The 18,579-nt window shown below is 53.8% G+C and overlaps 2 protein-coding genes across 6 annotated transcripts in view; both read left to right on the top strand.

The window, feature by feature from the left end:
- ACIN1 (apoptotic chromatin condensation inducer 1) overlaps window positions 1-6,340 on the top strand; it is a 32,357-nt gene extending 26,017 nt beyond the window's left edge. For 4 of the 5 annotated variants that reach the window (XM_087822913.1, XM_087822910.1, XM_087822925.1 and 1 more), the window contains 10 exons: window positions 645-687; window positions 1,581-1,714; window positions 1,813-1,965; window positions 2,485-2,626; window positions 3,155-3,300; window positions 3,652-3,759; window positions 3,882-3,989; window positions 4,173-4,497; window positions 4,606-4,706; window positions 5,426-6,340. In XM_087822913.1, the coding sequence (XP_087679039.1) occupies window positions 645-687; window positions 1,581-1,714; window positions 1,813-1,965; window positions 2,485-2,626; window positions 3,155-3,300; window positions 3,652-3,759; window positions 3,882-3,989; window positions 4,173-4,497; window positions 4,606-4,706; window positions 5,426-5,758 (1,593 nt within the window). In that variant the 3' untranslated portion in view covers window positions 5,759-6,340. The remainder of the gene's footprint in view (window positions 1-644; window positions 688-1,580; window positions 1,715-1,812; window positions 1,966-2,484; window positions 2,627-3,154; window positions 3,301-3,651; window positions 3,760-3,881; window positions 3,990-4,172; window positions 4,498-4,605; window positions 4,707-5,425) is intronic. The other variant, XM_087822918.1, reaches the window with a different exon arrangement.
- An 805-nt stretch (window positions 6,341-7,145) lies between these two features.
- CDH24 (cadherin 24) lies at window positions 7,146-17,580 on the top strand. Its single transcript, XM_087822907.1, has 13 exons — window positions 7,146-7,365; window positions 8,650-9,213; window positions 9,392-9,686; window positions 9,874-9,993; window positions 10,066-10,233; window positions 10,380-10,567; window positions 10,972-11,225; window positions 12,188-12,324; window positions 14,698-14,819; window positions 14,901-15,012; window positions 15,247-15,495; window positions 16,258-17,259; window positions 17,347-17,580. The coding sequence occupies exons 2-12, from the start codon at window positions 9,013-9,015 to the stop codon at window positions 16,749-16,751; spliced, it is 2,340 nt and encodes a 779-aa protein (XP_087679033.1). The 5' UTR covers window positions 7,146-7,365; window positions 8,650-9,012; the 3' UTR covers window positions 16,752-17,259; window positions 17,347-17,580.
- The last annotated feature ends 999 nt before the right edge of the window (window positions 17,581-18,579 follow it).

The following is an 18,579-nucleotide window of genomic DNA, read 5'->3' as shown; positions in this document are numbered from 1 at the left end:
TTTCTGGGCACTTTGCTCAAGGGCCTCATTTCCAGTGGGTCCAGTGCTGCCCTTTTCCACAGTGTGTTGGGGGTCTGAACAACCTTGACAATCAGCTGTCTTAATGACTAGAAGCCACTATGAATGGATGTCAGGCTGGACACTGAGAAAAGGAGAACGGTTACCTTGCTAAAGTTGCCATCCCAAAGTCAGTTTTCCTAGTTTCCTCATGTTTTCCCCAAGTTAGCAAGGAAGACCTTGGAGGCCAGATGACCCAGTTCTGGGCGCAGCTTGGGCTTGGCATCCTCTTGCCCCATAGACACAGTGGAAGAGGTCCTGACCAACACCTTTGAAGGGCTGGGAGGTTATTAAATCCCTCTTCCAGCTTATTTCTGGTTAAGCTAATACATAGGTGTGATATGAACTAGATGACTTTTCCCGCTGTGATGTTTGGTTTTATTTTTTTCTCTTATTTCTCTAACTTGCATTGATTCTGCTTCGTTTTTGCCGTTTGCCGCTTCTGTTTTGGTCTCTGTCTGTCTCTGTGTCTCTCTCTCTCTCTGTGTCTTTGAAGCTTAAGCTAAGACTGCCCCATCTAACCTCCTTCCCCCCTCTCTGTGGGGTGTGTCTCTTTCTCTTTTTTCCCCTTTTTCTTCTCTATACAGAGTTTGCTGCCTAAATCATTCAAGAGGAAGATCTCCGTTGTCTGTAAGTCTAGCCCCAAATTCCTGATAAAGGCCAAGAATACCATAAAAACCAGAGTTCACAGATAAATAGATTCCCATTCTCTCTCAATGGTATTCTTGGGTCACCCCCTTCTGCCTCAGGACCTCCACTCAGCAATTGTACATCTTTTTGGCATATGTAGGGTTCCATTTTGAAATTCAAAACATTAGACAATCCCTATCATTTTTCCCCAGTCACATTTCTTTCTTAACTCTAGTGAGATAGATTTTGAGGCGTTTACCATTTCTTACCTAGTCCTACATGCATTTATTCTTTCAGATGTCTGAACCCTCAAAACCAGGAGTGGGTTTGAGAGACTCCTATATAAAGCTTAACAGTTTATACTTTATAGTAAGAGAGCATCTGAGGAAATGAGAGTGCCCATACCTCAAACAGCAACATTTAAAAATTTTTCCCAATGAGAAACTTTAAATGGACAAAAATGTAATAGATCTTCATAACTTAAATACCAATCTACAGTGTGAAAATTAACCTAAAGCATAATCAGATCACATCATGCTCTTAGATTAACTTTATGTAGATTTTAATATCACAATCTTATTTTTTTTTGCATTCCCATATCCTTCTCAGTCTTTCTTCCCCAGTACATTAGATATTTCTACCACTAAAAGTTTAAACTAGTCACTAACCTGGTTACTCTTCCCTGTTGCCTTCAGAGAGGAGTAGTTTTCATCTGTCAGGAAGTGGCTGCAGTCCTTTAATTTTGAAGCATGGTTTCCCCAGTGCACAAATATAATTTCCTTAAGTTAACCTTTTACTAAAATTCCAATTGAAGGCTGTCTGTGGATGTTATAGTGTGAACCAGCAGAGGGCCTGAGACCATCTAACTGTTGGGTCCTATTTCTTGGGAACAGCAGCTACCAAGGGGGTACCAGCTGGAAACAGTGACACAGAGGGGGGCCAGCCTTGTCGGAAGCGGCGTTGGGGAGCCAGCACAGCCACCACACAGAAGAAACCCTCCATCAGTATCACCACTGAATCACTCAAGGTGAGGTGGGAGGAGCCAGGGAAGGGAGGATGAGACACATTGAGGTGGGAGTAGACATGGGCCCAGTGTAACGGGGTGGGGGGGTATCTGTGTCCCAGAGCCTCATCCCCGACATCAAACCCCTGGCGGGGCAGGAGGCTGTTGTGGATCTTCATGCTGATGACTCTCGAATCTCTGAGGATGAGACAGAGCGTAATGGTGATGATGGGACGCATGACAAAGGGCTGAAAATATGCCGGACCGTTACTCAGGTAAGGCTCCTGTACCCCAGTGTTGAGGGAGGAAGCAGTGGAGACAGCGGGCATCTGAGGAGCTATGGTGGAGTCCTAAAGGGGCAATCTCCCATCTCTGCAGAAATATGAGTTAATTGATCCTTTTAGGGGGTCAGTGGACTACTGAATCCAACCTGTTGCCTGTAATAAGTAAAGTTTTATTAGAACACAGTCACACCAATTCATATCTGTGGCTGCTCTGTGCTGTAAAGTCAGAGTTGAATAGTTGCAACAGAAACTGTATAGCTCACAAAGCCTAAAAATATTTACTATCTTACCTTATACAGAAGAAAATCTGTGGAACTCCTGCCTTAGTTTTTCCTTGTGGCAGAGTTGAGGCATTAACAATCCCATGATGTGTTGGAGGTTAACTTGATGAAATATTCCTCTAATGGAAGACACGTGCTAGGTTAACTGTACCACTCTCTCACCAGGAAACCAGAGGCTGAAAAGAAGGCGCCAGTGTTTAAGAATCCCTCTGTGTCTGATACTTTACAGGTAGTACCTGCAGAGGGCCAGGAGAATGGGCAGAGGGAAGAAGAGGAAGAAGAAAAAGAGCCTGAAGCAGAACCCCCCATACCTCCCCAGGTTTCAGTAGAGGTGGCCTTACCCCCACCTGTGGAGCATGAAGTAAAGAAAGGTGGGTGGACCATTAATGAGTGAAACAGTGCAGCTTCCCAAATCTCCAGAGCACTTTATTTGGACTTCTTTTAATATTTCCTGCCTTTTATTTAGAGTATTTTACATATCAGTCTTTCTCTACCCCTCCTGGTTATTAAGCTACTTCAGGGCCAGTTTTGACTATTTAATCTTTCAGTCCCCTTAATGAGATTACCCTAGACAATACCTTGTACATTAGAGGTGCTCAACATATTTAGATAGAAGAGTGACTCCTGGGTCAGGAATAAAAATCATGTTGCCCTGGTCATTGTGGATCAGTTGGTTGAGTGTCATCCCAGGTACCAAAAGGTCTCCAGTTGATTCAAGGTCAGGGCATATGCCCGGTTTTCAGGCTCAATCCCTAGTACGGGGTGTTCAGGAGGCAGCCAATCGATGTTTCTTTTTCACATCTGTTTCTCCCTCCCTCTCTCTCAAAAAAAAAAAAAAAATCAATTAAAAAAAAGTCATGTTCCCTTCTGAAAACCATTCGTGTGCTCTTATTTGATAGTGACTTTAGGAGATACTTTAACACGACGTTCCATTAGCCAGCAGAAGTCTGGAGTTTCCATTACAATTGACGATCCAGTCCGAACTGCTCAGGTGCCCTCCCCACCAAGAGGCAAGATCAGTAACATCGTGCACATCTCCAATTTGGTAAGTCATTGTTTCCCACATTGCAGCCTTGTTGAGTTTGAGCTTTGGACTCATGCTTCTTAGGTTCAACTCCTAAGGAAACAGATTGACTCTGAGCCAGCTACTTAACCTCACAACCTGTCTCTTTATCTGAAAAAGGGGAGAAAAAAGTATCATCTTGCAGGTTTTCTTGAGAATTTGCTGAGGGGCTGACACATAACGCCTTAGTGAGCGTTACCACTCTCCTCTTGTTACTACCGGAGGGTTCCTCACTTCTCTGCCCTCAGCAAACTTTGAAGCTATACTCCTGTGACAGCAACTTGGGAAACCTTAATACTAGTTATATGAGTATTGTTCTGCTTTCGTTGGCAGGTTCGTCCTTTCACTTTAGGCCAACTGAAGGAATTGTTGGGACGTACAGGAACTCTGGTGGAAGAGGCCTTCTGGATTGACAAGATCAAATCTCATTGCTTTGTAACGGTGAGGAACAGAAGCTCTAGGTTGTTGCATGTTTCCTTTTGTGACCAGCGTGGCAGGTTTGAGGGCATTGTGGAAAGTGGGAGAGATTAAAGGTCCCTCTGCCTTCTCCTTTCCTCTACCAGTACTCAACAGTAGAGGAAGCAGTTGCCACCCGCACGGCTCTACATGGGGTCAAATGGCCCCAGTCCAATCCCAAATTCCTTTGTGCCGACTATGCTGAGCAAGATGAGGTAAGAAACAAACGGGTAGAAGCAGGGGAGGCCATCCTCTCCTGAGATGCTTTTTCTCTCCCTCGTCTTTGGTTTCTTTAGTTGAACCAAGGGCTCCAAAGTCTCTGTCCCCTGGTACCTGGGCTCCTTCTGTGAGAGTGTTGTTATCTCCATCCTGACTGTCCTTGTCCCTCCTACCCACAGCTGGATTTTCACCGGGGCCTTTTGGTGGACCGTCCCTCTGAAACTAAGACAGAGGAACAGGGGGTACCACGGCCCCTGCACCCTCCACCCCCACCCCCAGCCCAGCCACCACAGCATCCCCGAGCAGAGCAGAGGGAGCAGGAGCGGGCAGTGCGGGAACAGTGGGCAGAGCGGGAACGGGAAATGGAGCGGCGGGAGAGAACTCGATCAGAGCGTGAATGGGATCGGGATAAAGTTCGAGAAGGGCCCCGTTCCCGATCACGGTCCCGTGACCGCCGCCGCAAGGAACGTGCCAAGTCCAAAGAAAAGAAGAGTGAGAAGAAAGGTACTTAGCTGTGGGGTCACACGTGTCCACTGGTGCAGGGCAAAGTGACCCAAATGGGATGGGACACGGTCCTATGCATCAAGTCTGACTCACTTTCTTCCACCTCAGAAAAAGCTCAGGAAGAGCCACCAGCCAAGCTCCTAGATGACCTTTTCCGCAAGACCAAGGCAGCTCCCTGCATCTACTGGCTCCCACTTACTGACAGCCAGGTGAGTGCTGACCTTCCTGGCCTGCTCAGAGCTGCAGCAAGGCTGGGGGTGGGGCACTAGGGAGAGTCATAGGAGTGCCAAGAGGGAGGAGGCCCAAGGAACAGCATAGGATAATAAGGGAAGAAACTAAGCATCACAGAAAGGGGCAGTTTTAAGAACCAGTTAATGAGTCTGCCATGTAGAGAAGCCAAACCTGAGCAGGTGGAGGTAGATGCAAAGACAGGAACTGTGTTCGCATATCCTAGGAAGCTGACTGCCAATCATGCTTCTTGGAAATTAATTTTAGGAGGTAGAGAAATCTGTGTTGTATAAACTCATCCATTTCTCTGTTTTTTAATATGTAAGGTTTTTTGCTTTTTACATTTGTTTCTTAGTAACAGACCTTTTGGGAACTTGTGCTTATGCCACTCAACTAAAAAGATTTGTTCACATGTAGGCAGCTAGAGAAATACTGGAGGCCAGGTATGGATGGTGCCACTACCTGTTGTGGGTATAAAAGGCGAACACTTGGAGGAACTGGGGCTCTGAGACAAGGACAGATGTCATTGCTGTGCCTCCACCCCCCACCCTCATTCCCCCCCCACACACACTTCCTGCTTAACAGCAAAGCCAACAGTGACCCTGAGCGCGGAGTGCCTGGTCCAGGTACAAATAGACAAAGTGGGACTGATGTGAGCTGGGCTGAAATGCCTATTCTCTGCCTTTCCTGCTGGCTGCAGATTGTTCAGAAGGAGGCAGAGCGGGCTGAACGGGCCAAGGAGCGGGAAAAGAGGCGGAAGGAGCAAGAAGAAGAAGAGCAAAAGGAGCGGGAGAAGGAAGCGGAGCGGGAGCGGAACCGACAGCTGGAGCGAGAGAAGCGAAGAGAGCACAGCCGAGAGAGGGACCGGGAGAGAGAGAGGGAACGGGAGCGTGACAGGGGGGATCGAGACAGAGATAGGGATAGGGAAAGGGACCGGGAACGAGGCAGGGAGAGGGACCGCAGAGACACCAAGCGCCACAGCAGGAGCCGGAGCCGAAGCACACCTGTGCGGGACCGGGGTGGGCGCCGCTAGCTGGGAAAACAATGGGGAGAGCTGCAGGCATCAGCCACCCTGCCCTGGGGTGGGGGCTCAAGACCACAGAGGGATAGGTACAATCTCTTTAACACCATTTGCCCAGTGCTGAAGTGTGGCTGCCACCTGTCCCAAACATACCAAATGGAGCAGTGGTCATCTTCCTCCCCTATACCCCATAACCCATCTCTTGGGATTTAGCCCTCTCCTCTCATTTCCCATGAAGTCTATGAGAGGGAAGAGCTAAGTTAGAGAGGGAGGTGGTTGGCCCAGAGTTGGGGAACAGCCGGGAGCCCCAACCTCTTTCATTTTCCTCCATCCTGCTTACCACCTCCTTTGGGTACTCACACCCCCTTTGGGAACAGCTGGGGCCAGGACTGGGTCACCTATGAGCTGAATCAGCATCTCCCGAGTCCCAGGGCCCCTGCAGTTCCCAGTCTTTTCTGTCCTGCAGCCCTTGCCTCCTGCCCACCGGTTTCACTTTATATCCACCTTTTTCTTTTGTTCAATTTTTATTTTTATTTTTTTTATTATTAAATGATGTGGTCTATGGAAAATAATAAAAATCTGACTTAGTTTTAACTAGTGTGTGAGTGGCTTTCCTTGGGCAGGCCTGGGTGACAGCCAAGTTGAAGAGGATGGCTGGAGCCAGCGTTGCTTACGTAGGCTTCTGCTTCCCAGAACCGGTCTAACCACCTCCTTGCCTGCCTTGGCTCTTAACAAACCACAGCTAAAGGTCTACCTCACTGGTGGGTAGAGGGGAAGGTCTCTTCAGGGCTAGAGGCATTTTGGTCACCTGCTTTTCACCTTCAAGGTGCCTCCCACAGCTGCCACCAGGGGGCGGCAGCTGCTTGCTCGGTAGGCGCCTGTAAATGAGCTTACCAAAAAGGCTCCACTGCCCCCTTCCATCCCCTCCTATCTTACCTTGGTCACCGACCTGTTCCGCGGGCCCAGCCCATGGGCTCCCTGGACCCTTATGCCGTCCTGAAGCGCACCCCAAAAGGCCCGCGACCATGCCCTGCACCGGTTCCCCAAATGCCCGCCGCCTTGCAGTGGTGGTCTATACCAGCCCCCGAGGCCGGCGCAGAAGTGCGAGTGGGCCGCTCCGCAGTGGCTCCTAATTACGCCCCCCCCTCGCAGTGCCCTCACCCTTGGCCCCGCTGTGGGGGGCATGCAGGCCGCTTGGCGCTTTCGGGTGCACCCTCCCTATCAGTTCTAGGGACCTGGCCTGGACATCCTCCCACCCTAGTGCCCTGCCGCGCGCTGCGGACACAACCCGGACCCAGCCCGGGAGGGGCCATACATCTGTATGCGCCTGGCGGCCTGGCAGCGCCGCCCCCGCCCCCGCCGCGCGGCCGGGCTAGCCGGGGAGGGTCGGAGGCTGGGCTCTCTTCTCCCGCGCGGCGCGGAGCCGCCTCGCTCCTCCGCAGGCGGAGCCTCCTTCCCCCGCCCCCTCTGTCTCGCTCCCTTGTTCTCGCCGGGGCCGCTCAGAGCTGCAGCGGAGCCGCGGCGCCCGCTCGGATCGGCTTGAGGCTGCGCCCCCGGGATCCGGCAACGGGGGCGGGCGGGGGTGCTCCCCGCCCGACTGGAGCCCTCGGCACTGCCAGGTAAGGGCCTGTCCTGGAGCCTGGGGTCGGGGATCCGCGGAGGGGCAGCAGGGGGCCCGCAGCCTGCGGGTCTCTTCAGAGCAGTGCGCTTCGTGGCTGGGGAGCCCACTGCTGGCTCCCTTCTCCCGCGCTCTACCTCTTTGCCTTCTCTCGCACCTTCCGCCTTCTTTTTCCCATTTCCCTCTCCCTCGATGTCACTTCACCCTGCCTTCTCTCTGCCTGTTTGCCGTCTCTGCCCCGTTGCTCTGTCTCCCCAACCCTTCTCTGTCCCTCTTGCCCTGTCTTACCCCATCTCCACTTCCTCTTTCCCTTTTTCTTCCTCTGCCTTTCTCTCCTTTCCTGTCTTTCTCTTCTCCCTTTTCCCGCTCGCTTTTCCTTCCCCTGTTCCTTCCCTCTCCTCTCCCCTTCCCACTATCCTGTTTTCCACTCCTCTATCCCTTTCCTTCTTCTCGTCCCACCTCCCTGTCTGGTCCCCGACTTCCCTCCAGCTTCCCTCTTCCCACTGGAGGGGAAGGACTATCAGGTGTGTGTCTGCTCTGGGGGAGGAAGGGTGCAACCACAGCTACCTGCCCCCCCCCCCTCCAGGGGAGAGGGAGGGGATAGCAGTGGGAAGGGTCCTCTCTCCAGCTCCTTTCCTGCAACCCCTCCTAACCAACCCCTCTCCCAGAATGAAGTTGGGGCGGCCTGGTCTGACATCCCCAGCTGAGGGCTGCCCGGCCTGCCCATCACACACGGGAATCCCCTCTGCCTCTTCCTTCCCATTCCCCAGACTAGTACCTATGACTTCTGTCTGCCTTTCAGACACCAGGCAGCCTCCTTTGATCTCTCCTTCAGTCTCTCCCTGACATTCTGTCTCTGTCTCTGCTGGACAGTCCTAGTCTTGGTTTCACCCTCAATCAGGCTGTCTCTAGCTTCTGAGTCTGCCTCTTCCCCCTCCCCAGTCTCTTGGCCGTGCCCCCATCTCTACCCCCTCTTCTTTCAGCTCTGGCCCCCCACTCTGCCTAATGAGCCCAGTTCCCCTTGAAGGACTTCAGCTGGCGATGTGGGCCAGGGGCAGGTTCCTGCGGAGGAGGGACTTTCACAGGCTCTTAAACCTGTTTTAGGCTGCACTCATTATTTCAGCCTGACCCTAGACAACTCCATGAATCCCAACCCCTGGGTTATAAGCCTTTTATGGGTGGCCCCCATCTCCTCCAGCCCCCTGCTGCATGTCCAACATGGGAGACATGGGCCAAATGTGGTTCCAAGCTCTCCCACCATCCCCTCTCCTGTTTTCTTCCCCAGCTTCTCTCTTCAGAATTGACTGGCTGGAGATTTATCAGCTTGGAGGGCTGGAGGTGAATACAGGCAGAGTCCGGGTGGAGGGAAGGATCAGACTGCTCTCTGTCTTCGTCTGGGTTCTGGGCAGTGGGAGTCTGGTTTCATAGAGGTCAGCTCTCCAGCATCTACCTCTGGTTGGAAGAGGTCGGCTCCTTAACATCTACCTCTGGTTGGGAGGAGGATTAAGGGTTTCCGTGACCCTGGACAGCTACCTGTCCTGCAGGTGTGGATCCATGGGATAGCCCCAGCGAGTGTGCCCTTCTGCCCCAGTCAGCGCATGCCTCAGCACCTGAGGACAGCAAACAGAGCCCTGGCTAGAGCCCAAACATGTGGGGCCTGGTGAGGCTTCTGCTGGCCTGGCTGGGTGGTTGGGGCTGCATGGGGCGCCTGGCAGCCCCAGCCCGGGCCTGGGAAGGGTCCCGGGGGCGGCCAGGACCAGCACTGCTGCGGACCCGAAGGAGCTGGGTGTGGAACCAGTTCTTTGTCATCGAAGAATATGCCGGTCCAGAGCCTGTCCTCATTGGCAAGGTAAGATCAAGCGCTCCCATGGCTACCTTGACTTTCAAGCCCTGCCCTGCAACTTCATCACTTCTGAAACGACCTTGGTCCCTCAGGGCTCCTAACACTCCACTCAGTCCTAGACTTACTCTTTAACCTTCTGTTCCTGTGTGTGGAACCTGCTGCCATTTTCATCTGACCCTTACAGTTGCACTCGGATGTGGACCGGGGCGAGGGCCGCACCAAGTACCTGCTGACCGGGGAGGGGGCAGGCACCGTGTTTGTGATTGATGAGGCCACAGGCAACATCCATGTCACCAAGAGCCTGGACCGGGAGGAGAAGGCACAGTATGTGCTACTGGCCCAAGCCGTGGACCGAGCCTCCAACCGTCCCCTGGAGCCCCCATCAGAGTTCATCATCAAGGTGCAAGACATCAACGACAATCCCCCCATCTTTCCCCTCGGGCCCTACCATGCCACAGTTCCCGAGATGTCCAATGTTGGTGAGTACCCCAAGTCTGAACACCCAGATCCCACCTCCTGAAGCGCCCTCTTTTCTCCTTCCCCTTGGTTTCTGCCCCAGAACCCAATCCTTCAGTTCGGGCCTGCTCATGTCTGGGTCCCCCTCATCTGCTATTCTTCCCCTCCTGGCGCTGCCCCTGCTGAGTGGGGTGCCGGGATCCCCCACAGGGACATCAGTAATCCAGGTGACTGCTCATGACGCCGATGACCCCAGCTATGGGAACAGCGCCAAGCTGGTATACACTGTGCTGGATGGACTGCCTTTCTTCTCTGTGGACCCCCAGACTGGTAAGAACAGAGCTCAGGAGTGGTGGGGCAGCAATGGAAGCAGGCGCCCCCTAACCCAGTGTCTCTCCCTAGGAGTTGTGCGAACCGCCATCCCCAACATGGACCGTGAGACACAGGAGGAGTTCTTGGTGGTGATTCAGGCCAAGGACATGGGCGGCCACATGGGGGGGCTGTCGGGCAGTACTACAGTGACAGTCACCCTCAGCGATGTCAACGACAATCCCCCCAAGTTCCCTCAGAGTAAGGGGCCAGTGCTGCCACCTGAGCCATACTTTGACCACCCACCCCACTCCTCCCCCAGCCAGGGTCCAGAAAAAGGAAGTGCTAGGGGAAGGAGGAGGGCTGGGGACCTCTCTAAGAATGTCTCCCCTCCATCTATCCCCAAGGCCTATACCAGTTCTCGGTGGTGGAGACAGCTGGGCCAGGCACCTTGGTGGGCCGGCTTCAGGCCCAGGACCCAGACCTGGGAGACAACGCCCTCATGGCATACAGCATCCTGGATGGGGAGGGGTCTGAGGCCTTCAGCATCAGCACAGACTCCCAGGGTCAAGATGGGCTCCTCACTGTCCGAAAGGTTAGCCTCTTGTCAGCTAACACTTGCAGACTCACTCAAAACCACCTCCTGCTCCCTGGGACACACTTCTAACTGGTCTTGAACAGACTCAGGAACCTATGTTAGAGCTTAGAGATCATGACCATCCCCTCATCTTTCAGATGAGGGCCTGGGGCCCAGAAAGGGGGAGTGACTGGCTCAAGACTTCATATATCGAGTTTGTGATGGAGCTGGGGGTAGACCTAGAGTTACTAAGTCATCTGCCACCACCTTTGACCACCAAGGCCAGTGGCCCTCTTGTGCACCTCTCCTCTGAGGGCAGCCAAGCACTGGATGCTTCTGGGGAAAGGATTCCTCACCTTCCAGGAACCTGGGCCTGCCCTGGTTTCTACATGTCTCAGTCACTCTACCTCCCCTCACCATAGCCCCTAGACTTCGAGACCCGTCACTCCTACTCCTTCCGTGTGGAGGCCACCAACACGCTCATTGACCCAGCCTACCTGCGGCGAGGGCCCTTCAAAGATGTGGCCTCAGTGCACATAGCTGTGCAGGATGCCCCAGAGCCACCTGCCTTCACCCAGACTGCATACCACCTGGTGGTGCCCGAGAACAAGGCTCCCGGGACCCTGGTGGGCCAGGTCTCAGCCACTGACCTGGACTCCCCCGCCAGCCTGATCAGGTGAGTGGGAGTGTGACGGCAGGGCCAGGCCTGGGGGAAGATGCCCAGTGGCAGTCTAGTCCCACAGAGGATGTGTGTCCTTTATCATAAATCACACTTGCCTCCTGGCAGAGGTCTCCCTTCCTAGGAGTCTGGGGCCCAGGGAGGGCTGGAGGACCTGGCTCAGCCACTCCCTGACTCTCCACCTATCCCTCTGGGTGAATAATAGAGCTGCTCCCAGTGGCAGTGCGAGCAAATGTGATGTCATCTGCTGAGTGTGATTGACCCTTGGTTGCTCTCACTGTGGTCACTCCCTCACATGTCACGCTTTACCCGCTGGCTGACATTTAATTCTCATAACTGCCCTAGGAAGTAGGCATTTTCATCACCAGTTTTTTCAGAGGCTAGGCTCTGTAAGGTTAAGTAACTTGCCCAAGGTCACCCAGTCAGGAAGTGGCAGAGCTGGGATTCAAACCTGGATTGTCTACCTAGAGAAGAGCCACTCTTTCCACCTGCCAGCCAGCACCATTGTCACAGCACTGAGGGCAGTGCTGGTGACATTCCCATTTTGTAGTTGAAACAGAGGTTAAACCATTTGCCCAAGGTCACACAGCTGGTCTGAGGCAGAGTGGAGCTAGAACACAGGTCCCAGGGTCCCCAGAACAGGGCCCAGAGTCTGAAAGACAGACAGTGCCTCCCCACTTCTACCTCTTTCTGTCTGTCTCCCCCACCCCAAGTAGACCCAGTCCCCCTGAGTCTCATGACAGTTATTTAATGCTGATGACTTCCCAAGGATATTGTCTTTTAAGGGGACCCTATGTGAGTTATGGTTATGGGTGCATGGGACAGATTCTGCCCCAGGAGCTCCAGCCCTCTGCCCAGCTGAACCAGGAGGCCTAGTAAGGGGAACAGGAGGGAGGGAGGGGAGCAGCAAGCTGTGGCCGTGCCCCCAGATCAGCCCAGCTTGGGTCTGTCTTGCCCAGATACTCCATCCTCCCTCACTCGGATGCAGAGCGCTGCTTCTCTATTGAGCCCGAGGACGGCACCATCCGCACAGCTATGCCCCTGGACCGCGAGGCTCGAGTCTGGCACAATCTCACAGTGCTGGCCACGGAGCTCGGTGAGGAGTCCTGGGCCCCCAGGAGGCCCTGGAGAAGGCAGCAGCCTCCTGACAGAGGGGCTGGCCCTGAGCGTGGGGGCGGGGAAGGGAGAGTACTGCCATCGGACCCTCACCAGTGTGCTGGGTCCAGACTGGATCATCACCATCAGGCAGGCCTGCTCTCCTAAGCTGGGTTGGGCTGGGCATGGTGGGTCTGCCAGAGCATTCTCCTGACCTTAAATTTACTCTTATACCTGACTTTTCTCATCCTCCAAGTAAACCTAACCTCAAACAGCTCCCAGCCCCTAACAATCCCTGCCTGCCCTGGCAGACCCTGCCCGGCATACTCTCTGCTTCAGGCTGAAGCCAGGGGCTGTGGAAGGGCTGGGACCTCCTCTGGTGGGTGGTTGGGGGGGTCCCAGCAGTGGCTCCCAGAGAAGCCCTGAGGGGAGTCCTCAAGGTAGGGGAGAAGGCTCGCCCCTCTCCTGCCCCTGTCAGTCACCATTCACCAGCAGCATGGTTCAGCTGCCTCTGGGCAGCTCTGGCCCATGGAGGTAGGGAGACCACGTCCCCTCTGTCAGTCTACCCTTATCACCCCTGCTCATGCCCCAGGGTGTCCTACATTTGCTGTCTATGGGAGTTGTCACTGTGCGTGGAGATGTTTGTACATGTCAGTCAAGAACTAATGTACGTGTTATGTGTGGTGTGCACTTCCGTGTGAGTATAATTCCATGTATGTGAAAAGTACATATATATTCACATATGTGTTTGTGAGTATATGTCTATATATATGTGTATATAGTCGTGTGTAAAATTAACATTTACGTTGTTTATGCATATGCATAATTGAATGTTTATAGTGATAGGTATAAGTAGCTGGTTGTATCTGTGGTTTTGTGTATGTGAGTGTTTGTGGACAGATAATAATAATTTATTACTTATTGTATATCAGGTACCAGTACCAAATGTGGATTTATTCATTTAATCATCACCACAAGCTTGTGAGGGAGGTATGATTATTTCCCCATTTTATAATGAGAAAACTCAAGCAAAGGGAAGTTAAATAACTTCCCAAGGTCACACAGAGATGAAGTGGTGGAACAGGCAGACCCAATCAGGCTACAGTCTGAGCTATCTCCTTCACCACACTGCTGTCATATGTGTTAAATTGTACATGTATAGGTTTATGTTTATGTCCATGCAGTTGTGTGCTAAGTGGCAGTGCATGTGTGTCTGTCCATGAGTGCCCCTGAGTGTATATCTAGTGTGTGTTGTCGCTGCCTGTGTACATGTAACCAGCCGTGTGTGTGTGTGTGTGTGTGTGTGTGTGTGTGTGTGTGTGTGTGTGTGTCCCCTTACTGTCTTCTCACCCTTCTGCCAAATCCTGCTCCCTGCTGGAACCCCAGTACTGACTAGCAGACCCCGGGGCCCTTGCTGCAGTGAGGGAATGGATTCCAGCCCCATCCCGTCTCCAATGTATCCCAAACCTTTAGCCAGGCAGTCCACTCAGCCTCCTTTGCCAGGCTGCGACCTTCAGGTCCAACCAGCTCTCCCCATGCTAGGGTGGGAAGTTTGGGGAGGAGAGACTAAAGGAATCAGCCTAGGAGAGGTGAGCACTGGGGTGTACAGAGATGCATTTTTTCCATTCTCTCTTGGGTGCCACTGGCAGTGAGGAGCAAGGCAGGGTAATGGTGGGAACCACCTGATGAAGGGATGGGAGAAGAGGGGCCTGGGTCTGCCTGTGGTGCCCAGGCTCTGCCCCCTGTGCATCATGCAGCTCCTCCCTCCCCAAGGTCAACTTTAAGTGATGCTTACCGCCACACCACAGTCTCCCTCTGATGGGACATGGTGTGTGTATGTGTGTGTGTGTGTGTGTGTGTGCGCGCGCACATGCGTGTGTGTCCTCCCACCAATGCTGGGCATGAAAATGCATCCTCTGGACCCTGGGTGGGGGCGCATACTGTATTCACTGCGTACACTGAACATCCACTTCATGTATGTTGCATTTATTTTAAATGCTGAGTGTCCTTCTAATATATGGTATGCATGCGTTTATGTATTTCATGGCTATTATTTAAATGCAACTTGTATGCACCTTCTGTCTACTCTTCGTTTATGGTGTATGTGCCCTACATGTGGGTTATTGTTTTTGTATATATGGGTGCTACCTTCCTGCTGAATGTGTATTGTGTATTGCACATACCTTGGGCACTGCATGAATGTTGTATGCACTTGCTGTTGTTCCATTCATTGCACAATGTTTGCTACTTGCAACTTGCATGCATATTTCATGTTGCATGTACATGCTATGTACTGCATGTGTCATCCATGCCCACGCACCATGTATGTTGTGTATGCGTGTGTGGGGTGTATGTGTTCATGTTCTGGCTTCAGACAGCTCCGCCCAAGTTTCCCGTGTGCAAGTGGCCATCCAGACCTTGGATGAGAATGACAATGCTCCCCAGCTGGCTGAGCCCTACGACACCTTTGTGTGTGATTCTGCAGCCCCTGGCCAGGTGAGCTGCTGAGACAGAAGGGTTGGGACCTTAAGACCTCCACCTTCCCACTCCATACAAGGCCTGTCTTCTTCCTCTCAGCTGATTCAGGTCATCCAGGCCCTGGACAGAGATGAAGCCGGCAACAGTAGCCGTGTCTCCCTCCAAGGTCCTCTGGGCCCTGATGCCAACTTCACTGTCCGGGACAACCGAGGTGGGTGGCCTCCTACAACCATGCCCATGCCTGCCTCCCTCCTCTTCTCTTCCCCCACCACCCCCAGTCCAGCCTGCCTGACCCCTGTCTGCCTATCTGGGCCCTCGTCCTAACAGAAAGTAGATGTGGATTTGCTCATGTTCACTGACTGCAAACCTTCCCCATGCGAAGCTGTCTCCATGGGCCAGACTGACCCTACTGGGAAGGTACCCTAACACCTTCTCTTTCTCACAGATGGCTCTGCCAGCCTGCTGCTGCCCTCTCGTCCTGCTCCACCCCGCCAGGCCCCCTACCTGGTTCCCATAGAGCTGTGGGACTGGGGGACCCCAGCACTGAGCAGCACTGCCACAGTGACTGTCAGCATGTGCCGCTGCCGGCCTGATGGCTCCGTGGCATCCTGCCGGCCCGAGGCTCAGCTGTCACCCGCTGGGCTCAGCACTGGAGCCCTGCTTGCCATCGTCACCTGTGTGGGCACCCTGCTTGGTGAGTCAGGTCACAGTGGGACATAGATGTGGGGTCAGGACTTTGGGAATATGGAGAGGTATGAGGAGCCTGGACATAGGGAAATCTAGCTTAGGGCTTTAGCAGGGATGGGGAACGTCTGGCCCGCAGGCAGTATAAAGCCAGCAAAATCACTTGGTCTGGCCCTGCCAAGGCAACCACAGGTGGGACTTGAAATTCAATAAGTCTAGGAGCTTTTTCATAGCTAATTTTTAAGTTGATAATTTTATATGGCCCTCAAATGATGTTAAAAATTTCCAAATGACAGAAAAAAGGTTCCCCACCCCTGGCTTACAGGAACCCTTGTGCCTGGATTGTCCCACTGCCTGATGCATCCAAGAAAAAAGTTCTGGCCTCATATCCCTGACCTGCTGATCCGTAATGACAGTAACAAGCCATAAAAACTGTTTACTGAGCCCCAACTCTGGGCCGCATGTGGCACTGGGCACATCACTTAGTGGTATTTCATTTCATACTTTTGACAACCCTAAGAGGTAAATGCTTTCCCTGTTTTCTATAAAAGCACTCAATCGTTAAGGGTCAAAGAGGTTTGGACAAGTTAGGCAACTTCCTATGCTCACACAGCAAGCAAGGGCTGAAGTCCGGATTCACGCCAGGTTTGCCAGACGTCACACCTAGGTAGGGCCTGCCACCCTCACGCCACACTGCCGTCTCTGTCACCCAACCCTCTGTGTCTGCATCTGCCCAGCGCTGGCTCAGCCCCCTGTGTGGCCTCTCCCCCAGCCCTGGTGGTGCTCTTCGTGGCCCTGCGGCGCCAGAAGCAGGAAGCGTTGATGGTGCTGGAGGAGGAGGACGTCCGGGAAAACATCATCACCTACGACGACGAGGGTGGCGGAGAAGAGGACACGGAGGCCTTTGACATCAGCGCCCTTCAGAACCCCGACGGGGCGGCCCTGCCGGCGCCCGGCCCTCCCGCGCGCCGCGATGTGCTGCCCCGCGCCCGGGCCCCGCGCCAGCCCCGGCCCCCCGGGCCCGCCGATGTGGCGCAGCTCCTGGCGCTGCGGCTCCGCGAGGCCGACGAGGACCCCAGCGTGCCGCCCTACGACTCGGTGCAGGTCTACGGCTACGAGGGCCGGGGCTCGTCCTGTGGCTCCCTCAGCTCCCTTGGCTCCGAGGCCGGCGGTGCCCCTGGCCCCGCAGAGCCGCTGGATGACTGGGGGCCGCTCTTCCGCACCCTGGCCGAGCTGTATGGGGCCAAGGAGCCCCCGGCCCCCTAAGAGCGGGGCTGCCCTGCTGGCCATGGTGGGGTAGCCCGCACAGGCCCTCTGAGTGAACCCCTGGGGGTCCAAGCAGGCAGCAGCAGCCCAGGGGCCCCAAGCATTTTCCCCATCCTTGTGTCCCTCCTCCCTGATGCTCCAGGGCAACCCTCTTCTTACCTCCCTCCTCCTGAGTCTTCTGTGTCTCTCTCCAGGGATCTGTCTCTGGAACACTCTGTCTGGGTCTGCCTTGTGTGGCTCTGACTCTAAACCTCTCTATTCTGTCACTGTGATTCCACCTTCTCCTTGACTCTGTTTTTGTCTCTCAGATTCTAAATCACTCACACATGCTCTCTCTATCTCCCTTGCCCCCACACACATGCTCTGTGTCTGTCTCCTGCCCACATCTGCCCCCATTTCTCCGGGTCCCTGTGACTGGATTTTTGTTTTTTTCCGTTGTCCATCCCAAAAGCAAGAGAAACTTCCAGCCACTGCTGCCCACCTTCCTGCAGGGGATGTTCTGCCCCAGGTCAGTGCTCCTAGATTGTGTGGGGCACAGGTGGCCCAAAGCCCTCCCACGCTCACTACCTCTAACTGGGCTCTCCTGTCTTTACAGACCTTCCCGCATGATTCCATCCATCACTCATGGCCTCATCCTGGCTCTACTGGCCTCCAGCAGAGAGGGAGCCAGCCCACCTCCCAGGGGAGAGCTCCAGCACCACCACCCCCTCCCACACACTTGGCTGCCTCCCTGGAGCTCTGCCCAGCTGTTGGCATCCCAACTCTAGGCATTGTCTTGTGTGCTTCCCAGGCCCCAGCGGGAGGGGAGGGGAAGGAAAGGGGGAGGCAGCTGGGGAGGGGGAAAGAGGGAGGAACGGGAGGGGCCTCCATCTCTAATTTCATAATAAACAAACACTTTATTTTGTAAAGCTGGAGCCCTGTTCTGTTTTTGCACTCAGGTTTCTGTATGGAGTTTCATTGTGCCAAAGGGCAAGAGGAGAGGCCTAAGCCTGTTCCCTCTGGTTCATTCTTTCTCCTTTGGGGGGCAGTCCACTTCAAGCCCCTCTATATAGAGGAGGGTTTTGGTTGGTTTCATTCATGGAGTAAGGAAATAATGGCTTGTGTCCCACTCCTACCACCAGCTCTCTGGATTCCCTGTTCTCAAACTGTCCTAGGAAATTAAAATGTGAGGACTGGCCAGAGGGAAGGATGGGAAGAAGTAGAGGGTGAGGGCTACAGAGAAGAGAGGAGGAGAGATGAAAGGCTAAGAAGAAAGGAAGAGGGACTTCATACTTAAGAAAAAATGTGTGTAGGGGGGAAAGCCAGTCTCTCTTGGGGCCTGTGGTGCCCAGTGGGGAAAGGATGGGCCAGTGTGAGATGGCGCAGTCACGCTGAATCTGGGTCTGCTGCCCCAACCTTTAACCCTCCCCAGTCCATTGTCTTATTCTTCATGGAGCACAAAGGAGGAGGGTGAGGGTCAGAGAAGCAGAATCAAAGCCAACTGGGGTGGAAGCTGAAAGGGAACAGCCAGCATCTCTCAATGTCCACTCCCTGAGCAGAGAAGGGATCCCTGAGCAGAGCAGGAGTCAGGATGAGCGCCCAGGCCTCCTAACTCCAGGCAAGGCTTCTGTCGTAGGTGAGTCAGGACAGGTCCTTAGGGCCCTCCCCTCCAGTGTGGGGTGCTGGAAATCGGGAAAGCTGCTTCGAGGGGAAGATGCCTTCTCACGCCTTCTACACCTGTTTGGTTAGGGCAACCAGGTGCTGGGACAAGGACCTTTGCTGCAGTGCTGAAGTTGTCATTTCCTCTGCTGAAGGCTGGAACCGGACCCCTGACTGCCCAAAGGCCTGT

This window comes from Miniopterus natalensis, chromosome 1 (assembly GCF_054644295.1).
Source record: "Miniopterus natalensis isolate mMinNat1 chromosome 1, mMinNat1.hap1, whole genome shotgun sequence".
Lineage (NCBI taxonomy): Eukaryota > Metazoa > Chordata > Mammalia > Chiroptera > Miniopteridae > Miniopterus > Miniopterus natalensis.
The sequence above is the reverse complement of the archived record's forward strand: the minus strand, read 5'-3'. Positions and strand labels throughout refer to the sequence as shown.